Source organism: Felis catus, chromosome D1 (assembly GCF_018350175.1).
Source record: "Felis catus isolate Fca126 chromosome D1, F.catus_Fca126_mat1.0, whole genome shotgun sequence".
In the NCBI taxonomy this organism is placed as follows: domain Eukaryota; kingdom Metazoa; phylum Chordata; class Mammalia; order Carnivora; family Felidae; genus Felis; species Felis catus.
The window spans coordinates 35,802,364-35,810,852 of NC_058377.1; the positions used below are offsets into that span (position 1 = coordinate 35,802,364).

At 36.8% G+C, this 8,489-nt stretch overlaps 1 protein-coding gene across 1 annotated transcript; it reads right to left on the reverse strand.

Moving 5' to 3' along the window:
• Window positions 1–424: 424 nt before the first annotated feature.
• On the reverse strand, window positions 425–7,922 carry LOC123380236 (60S acidic ribosomal protein P1-like). Its single transcript, XM_045038082.1, has 5 exons — window positions 7,888–7,922; window positions 3,488–3,631; window positions 2,949–3,007; window positions 1,124–1,188; window positions 425–613 (listed from the first exon to the last, which is right to left on the reverse strand). The coding sequence occupies exons 1-5, from the start codon at window positions 7,920–7,922 to the stop codon at window positions 425–427; spliced, it is 492 nt and encodes a 163-aa protein (XP_044894017.1).
• Between the last annotated feature and the right edge of the window lie 567 nt (window positions 7,923–8,489).

Genomic DNA, 8,489 nt, shown 5'->3' on the forward strand with positions numbered 1-8,489 from the left:
TGTTAACTTTAGTTCTACTTTCTACCTATGTATTCTTGGGCCATTTATTCAACCTCTCTATATTTCTGCTCTAACATGGGTATAATACTCCAGAGAGTAACACTACATAGTGATGTTATTGTGTCCTTTTACAGGTGCCATGGCTGGGGGCTCATGATATGCCTATATTAACTTTGATCACTCACATAAAAAAGATTCTAGTTTCTCTACTATATTTCTATTATTTTATTTACTCTTGCAACTAATTAGCAATCTGTTGGGAGACACTTGGAACCATGCAAATATCCTTTTCCCCCTGACTCAGCCCCTTTATCAGTCTCTGATTATATTTTTTAATAATATACATATTTATATAAGTGCCTTTCTTTTCTTTCTTTTTTTAAAAAAGTGTTAAGTTTTTTATTGAACAGGTTACAGAAGAGGTTTACTCAAAAAGACCAAAGCCCATGTCATCATCAGATTCCTTGAATTCTTTTTTCTTTGCTTTTACTTTATTCTCAGTTGCAACAGCAGAGATGGAGGGTGCAGAAACTCCTGCTGGTGCAGCACCCACTGCTGGGGTGGGTCCACTAGCCCCTACATTGCAGATGAGGCTCCCTACATTGGCATTGGCCTAAGCCTTTGCAAACAAACCCAGTCAGAAAGTTTCAACATTTACACGTGCTGTTTTGTTTTGTTTTGTTTTGTTTTGTGTAATATAATTTATTGTCAAGTTAGCTAACATACAGTGTATACAGTGTGCTCTTGGTTTTGGGGGTATATTCCTGTGATTCATCACTTACATACAACACCCAGGGCTCATCCCAACAAGTGCCCTCCTCAATGTCCATCATCCATTTTGCCCTCTCCCCCAGCCCCGCCATCAACCCTCAGTTAATTCTCTGTATTTAAGAGTCTTTTATGGTTTTCCTCCCTCTCTGTTTGAAACTATTTTTTCCCCTTTCCTTCCCCCATGTCTTCTGTTAGCTTCTCAAGTTCCACATATGATTGAAAACATATGATATCTGTCTTTCTCCTACTGGCTTATTTCACTTAACCTAATACCCTCCAGTTCCATCCACATTGTTGCAGATGGAAGTATACCTGCTGTTTTAATAAGGGCATTGATCTTATTCTCTGAGACCAGCACCTCCTTGTCATGCAGGATGAATGCCAGGTAGATGCAGGCAAGCTCACAGACAGAAGCCACTAGGCAGACAGACAGAGGAGTGCTGACTGGTGTTTGTTACCAAATGAAATGAGGGCCTCACCTCAATGAGGAAGGTATAAGTGCCTTTTTTAATAGAGTAACAGAATAATAGTTATGTTTAAGCCTGAATAATATGCCTTACTCATTTTTGTACTTCAAGTAGGCTAATTTAGGTACACTCCACTGGTCCATGATAGACATTCAACAAAGTATGTTTGAGAATAAATTAGCAGTTGTTCATTGGTATTAGTTAAATCAATGAAATTTAGCTTTGGTTTAATTACTTAAACCTTAATCACCGTTGATAATTGCCTTACAAGTAAAACAGCTACTACTAATATTGCTTCTATAATTTGTCATTAATAATCAATTTTATGTCACTTTTATGAGGTCATAATTATTATGGGTATAAAAAATCACTTTTACAATATTCATTATTAACATTTATTCTCTAGACTCATAGAGAGGCCATCTTTTTCACTTGCCAGCATGCTGTGCTCAAAAGCTCAGTCTCACATTGCTTCCTCCTCTCATCTCTACCATTTCAAATCCACATCTATTTCAAGACTCAGCACACATCAACTCTGCCATAAAGCCTTTATTTATTATTACAGTTCATTTTAATTTTACCCTTCTATATATTATAATGTCATATTCTGATAATAGTATGTACCAATTATATTGCCCTAATTATAATCAAATTATACAAGGAAACTTTTTCTATTTGATGACATATACTGAAACAAATATATCCTTTAAAAATCCCATAGTGTTTTAAAAATTATTTTATTTAGAATATGTTTTATTTAATATGATATCCTAGTCCTCAGCAAATTATCAAAAGTTTAGTATTATATTAATGTATATAGAGCATTGCAATAAATTGATTATCCAAAAATAAATTCTTTTGACATATCTTGACCAAAAAAAAGGTCTTTGCATGGTTATGGTTTATAAATAAATGATAAGGAATATTATAATTAATTAATAGTAATTATTATTTTTATTTATTTTTTAATGTTTATTTTTGAGAAAAAGAGAGAGCACAAGCAGATGAGGGGCAGAGAGAGGGAGACAGAGTCCAAAGCAGGCTCCACACTGTCAGTGCAAAGCCCAATATGGGGCTCAAACCCTTGCACTGTGAGATCATGACCTGAGCCAAAGTCGGAAGCTCAACAGACTGAGCCACCCAGGTGCCCCTACTTTTATTTTGCATAACAGATAAATAAGTGATTTTTAAAAATTGTGATTCAAAAGATAGTCCCTATAGACTCAGTTAATATTTGGATTAAAATAAAATCAGATGCATTATCTTCCAATCTACCTGTGTGAATCATGTTTCCATATGTTTGTTACTTAATAGAGTTAAGTCCTGTGAACAAATTACTGGGAAAATGGAAGAGTAGGATGACCCTAAGCTCACCTCCTTCTATGGATACAACTAGATAGGTAACCCAGTGTAGGTAACCCAGAAAATGACCCAAAGCCTGGCAGAACAAACCCTACGACTAAATGTAGAGAAGAGGCCACATTAAAGAAGGAAGGAAAGGATAGAAACATGGTGGGGAGCTAAACCAAACCATAGTCTGTCTGTGGGAGGGAGGTATCCACGAATGCAGGAAAGGGAGAGAAACAGACTTTCATACCAGTGAGCCTACATGTGGGAACACAAATTACCATAACATTTGGCTTTGAAAACCAAGGGAAGTTGATTTCATGAGTTTTGACAACCAGCAGGACTTAAAATCTGAAACTTTACAAATCATCAGGATCTGCTCTGGGATAGCTGGTGGGGACATAGGAAACTGAGTCCCTGCTCTTAAAAAGACACAACAACAAATAGCCCTCAGAGATACAACAATAGAAGCCACAGTTTGAAAAATGTCTAAGGCATACACATGAGGGAGAGTTATACTAATCTCAGAGCATGAGCTGGAAAGACAGAGATCCTTGGGAGACTCCTCCAGAAACAAGGGAGTTGGAAAGTGTCATTTCCCTCCCCTGCTCCAGCATAAACACATGGGAACCTGTGGAAACCAGTGCAGCACTCATGTTTGCTATCTGACTTGCTTATACTTCCCCCCTGTTCCATGTACTATGGCAGATCTGCCCCCTCAAGTCAGACCCGCCTCGGTCCCAGTGCTGTGGGTTCCCCTGCCAAGAAGATAAGTGCAAATATTGCTAACACCATGTCTCCTGACCCACATATTTTTCATATATACACCTTCCAACCCATCTGGACTTGGTCTTACTTGCAAGAGTGGCAGATCCCCTCTTGCAGAGGACCAGTGCACTAACCTTGCTAAAACATCCCCCTCCTGTGCATGGTGAGGATCTGCCGCCTCCAATACACTCTCAGACAGAGTCCATTCCAACCACAGCCACAAGCCTGGCAGTGTGCAAGCAGCCCGAACAGGGGCCAACACCACTTCATAGTGATTTCTGCCCCAGGAAAAGGGAAAGATAACCACATACAGAAGTCATATCGTGACTCCTGCAGTATGCAGGGGCATATAGCTGGTCAGATTACAGACCCTGGCCACCTACAAAATCTTCTTAGGGGAAAACATGGAGGAAACACCCTGAAGTTTGGTACTATTTCATCTCTGGCAAATGACTAGTCTGACTCAACGCAAGCCCAAGGCAGCCTCAGACTGGTTCACTATCACCATATGATCAAACACAACCCCATCAGGCAAAGAGACCCACTTCAGATGATTCAACTGAAGGAAAAATAGCAGCTCAACAATAACAGCAGGGAAAGGCAACACATAGAGGAGACACCCTTGATGTAGCACCCCTATTCTGATAAATAGGGGACACTGCACTACAGTGCAATACAGGACCTCTTCTTCATAAGACAGCTACTTTCAAGAGCAATAGACATAGCTGACTCTCCCAACATGTAGAAACAGACACAGAGAGTTAGACAAGATGAGGACACAGAGAAATATGTCCCAAATGAATGAACAAGACAAACTCACAGCAAGAGATGTAAGAAAAATGGAGGTAAGTGATACTCCTGATTGAGAATTTAAAGTAATAATCATTAAAGTACTCACAGAACTTGAGAAACAAGTGGAAGACATCAATGAGACCCTTAACAAAGACAAAAAAAATGGAGATGAAGAACATAATTAATTAGATTTTAAAAATATGGAAAAAATAGCAGACTAGAGTAAGCAAAGAATACATGAGTGACCTGGAGGACAGAATAATGGAAAGTAAGCAAGCTGAGCAGATGAAGGAAAAAAATATATATGCAAAATGAGAGTACTTAGGGAACTCAGCAATAACATAAAGTGCAATAACATTAGCATTATAGAGATCCCAGAAGAAGAGAGAGAAAAGGGAGCAGAAATTTTATTTGAGAAATAATATCTGAAAATATACCAAATCTAAGGAAGAAAACAGAAATCTAGGCCCAGGAGGTAGAGAGTGCCCTCAAGAAAATCAACCAAAGGAAACCCACACCAAGACACATAGTAATAAAAATGGTGAAAAGTAGTGATAAAGAGAGAATTTTAAAAGGGGAAAAAGAAAACAGTTTCACACAGGGAAACCCCAGCAGGCTGCCAATTGATTTCTCAGCAGAAACTTTGCACATCAGAAGTTTGTGGCATGATATATTCAAAGTTCTGAAAGAAAAAAAATCTGTAGTTTAGAATACTCAATTCAAAAAGTCTGTCATTCATAATAGAAGTGGAGATAAACAGTTTCCCAAACAAAAGTTAAAAGATTTACGATTAATATACCAACCCTACAATACATGTTAAAGGAGACTCGTTGAGCAGAAAGGAATGACCATAAGGAGTGAGAAAATTATGAAACACAAAAGGAGTAAAATTATGTATATTATAAAAATCAGTCAAAGAATTCCAAAAACTGAACTATGTGAAGTATGAACTATATAACTAAATTGTGGGGTGTGGAAAGAGGAGTAAAGAATGGAAGTGATCATCAGCTTCATGTAGAACTGCTAAATACATAACTTTTTTAACGTTTATTTATTTTTGAGAGAGAGAGAGAGAGAGAGAGCAAGAAGGGAGGGGCAGAGAGAGAGGGAGACACAGAATCTGAAGCAGGCTCCAGGCTCTGAGCAGTCAGCATAGAGCCCGACACAGGGCTCAATCCCATGGACCGCGAGATCATGACCTGAGCCCAAGTCGGATGCCTAACCAACTGAGCTACCCAGGTTTCCCTAGAACTGCTATATACATAAGATGTTATATATAAATCTAATGGTAACCATGAATCAAATACAGTAATAGACATGCAAAAAATACAGAGAAAGTATTCCAAGTATATTATTAAAGAAAGCCAACTTATTGTGAGATAAGTAAACAAGGGAAGAAAACAAAAACAACTAGAAAACTAATATATATATATATATATATATATATGAACATATATAGATATATTATGGTAGCATCTGAAGTGTCCATTGATAGATGAATGGGAAAAAAAGAGGTATGCTTATAAATATATGTACATATATGTATATAAATATACATATATCACCTTTTTTTCCATTCATCTATCAATGGACACTTCAGATGCTACCATAATTTAGCTATTTAAAAAGTGTTATAATAAACATAGGGATGCACAAATATTTTCAAATTACTTTTTTTTTAATTCCTTGGGTAAACACCCAGTAATGGAACTACTGGGTCATATGGTAGTTCGATTTTTAACTTTTTGAGGAAACTCCATAGTGTTTTTCAAAGAGGCTGCACCAGTATGCATTCCCATCCATGGTGCATGAGGGTTAGTTTTTCTTCACATCCTCACCAGCACATATTGTTTCTTGTGTTTTTGATTTTAGCAATTCTGACAGGTATGAGGTGATACCTCATTATAGTTTTGATTTACATTTTCCTGATGCTAAGTGATGTTGAGCCTATTTACATGTCTGTTGGCCATCTATATGTCTTTGGAGTCATGTCTTCTGCCCACTTTGTAATTGGATTTTCAGGTTTTGTTTTGTTTTGTTTTTGATGTTGAATTGTAGAAATTCTTTATATATTTTGGATACTAACCCTTTATCAAATATGTTATTAACAAATATCTTCTTCCAGTTAGTAAGTTGTCTTTTAGTTTTGTTGATAGTTTCATTTGCTGTATAGAAGCTTTTTATCTTGATGTATTCTAACCGTTTATTTTTGCTTTTGTTTCCCTTGCCTTAGGAAACATGTCTAGAAAAATGTTGCTACAACTGATGTCATAGAAAATACTGCTCTCTTGTAGGATTTTTATGGTTGTAGGCTCATATTTGAGTATTTAATCAATTTTGAGTTTATTTTTTATATGGTGTAAGAAAGTGGTTCAGTTTCATTCTTTTGTATGTAGCTGTCCAGTTTTGCCAACACCATTTGTTGGTCTTTTTCTCATTGGATATTCTTTCCTCCTTTGTCAAAGGTTAATTGACAATATAATCTTGGGTTCATTTCTGAGTTTTCTATTATGTTCTATTAGTCTATGTGTCTAGTGTGTGTGTGTGTGTGTGTGTGTGGGCCAGTACTACGCTATTTTGATTAGTACAGCTTTGTAATATAACTTGAAGTTTGGAATTGTGATTCCTCCAGGTTTGCTCTTCTTTTTCAAGGTTGCTTTTGTTCTCTGGGGTCTTTTGTGGTTTCATAAAAAAATTATGGTTGTTTGTTCTAGCTCTAAAAAAATGCTGTTGGCATTTTGATAGGGATTGTATTATAGTATAGACATTTTAACAATACTGGTTCTTCCAATCCATGAGATTGGAATGTCTTTCCATTTCTTTGTGTCTTCTTCAGTCTCTTTCATCAGTGTTTTAGTGTCCACAATACAAGTCTTTCACCTCTTTGGTTAGGTTTATTCCTAGGTATCTTATGGATTTTGGTGCAATTGTAAATGGGATTGATTCCTTAATTTATCTTTCTTCTACATTATTATTAGTGTATAGAAATGCAACAGATTTCTATACATTGATTTTTTATCTTTTGATTTTACCAAATTCATGTATCAGTTCTAGAAAATTTTTGGTGGAGTCTTTTGGGTTTTCTATATAGAGTATCATGTCATATACAAGTAGCAGAAGTTTTACTCCTTCATTGCTAATTTGGAGACCTTTTATTTCTTTTTGTTTTCTGATTCCTGTAGCTAGGACTTCTAGTACTATGTTAAATAACAATGGTGAGAGTGGACAGCCCTATCTTGTTCCAGAAAAAGCTCTCAATTTTTCTCCACTAAGGATATTAGCTATAAGATTTTCGTATATATGACGTTAACATATTTTCCCTGTATCCTTACTTTGTTGGTTTTTTTTTTATTATGAATGGATGTTGTACTTTGTAAAATGTAGATGACAGGTTTAATAAGTAGATTAATGTACATACAAGATTTGTCTTTGGAGGACACAAGATGAGTAGATCTCTGCACCCACCCACCAGAATCTCAAAATTTTACATAGAGGACTTACAGAGGTTCAATCACATAGAGTTCAGTTGGTTTCAACAGTATATTACTCTCTCAAGGTTGCCTACTTGAAGTGACTCTGGCTATGGGAACTGTGGATAGAACGTGCATTCCTAGGACAGGGCAGCATTTAAGGTATCTCTGCTTAGGTACAATTCTGTCCAGCTTCTGGGTCAATTGGCAATCACATACTCTCAATGACCTCCCTGACACTCTACCCCTCTTGACTGCTGTTACAATCTTACATGTCCCCTATCTGTAAAATGCCCTGAGAAGTCATCAAGGCGTGTTATTAGCATGGACGTTATTCATTTGGTGGCTAGCTGACTGTACTGGAGGCAGATGCCACAGCAACAATACAAGCACATGCGAGGAAAAGCACATGCAAGGATTAAGATGATTCCCAAAACAAGTAACAATTTTTTCCACCAAGAGTCCCCATGATCCAACCGGCAGTCATGTCGTCTTGATGACCTCTCTTCCCACAATAAAGAGATAGACACAGAGCTTCTGATTTTCAGGTATGAAAGTATTTAACTTCACTAAATATTTCCATATTGGTTATATACAGAGATCTCTCATATACGGTTTTTGAGAGCCCCTTGTTCACCATACCTTCACTGGTATTTGACAGTTTTAGTGAAGTCACACTTTTCTCAGACCTCTTATTTTTCCATGTGAAGGTATTTCAGTTACATTAACTATCATTTTCACTGGAGAATCTGAATGCTGGAGAAACCACTGACCATGCCCAGTGATTTCTCCTCTTGTCAGATCTGTGTGTTTGCAGAGAAGGTAAATTCTGATCTTTCAATATTATATAAAAAATGTGGTAGAACAGGCTCTG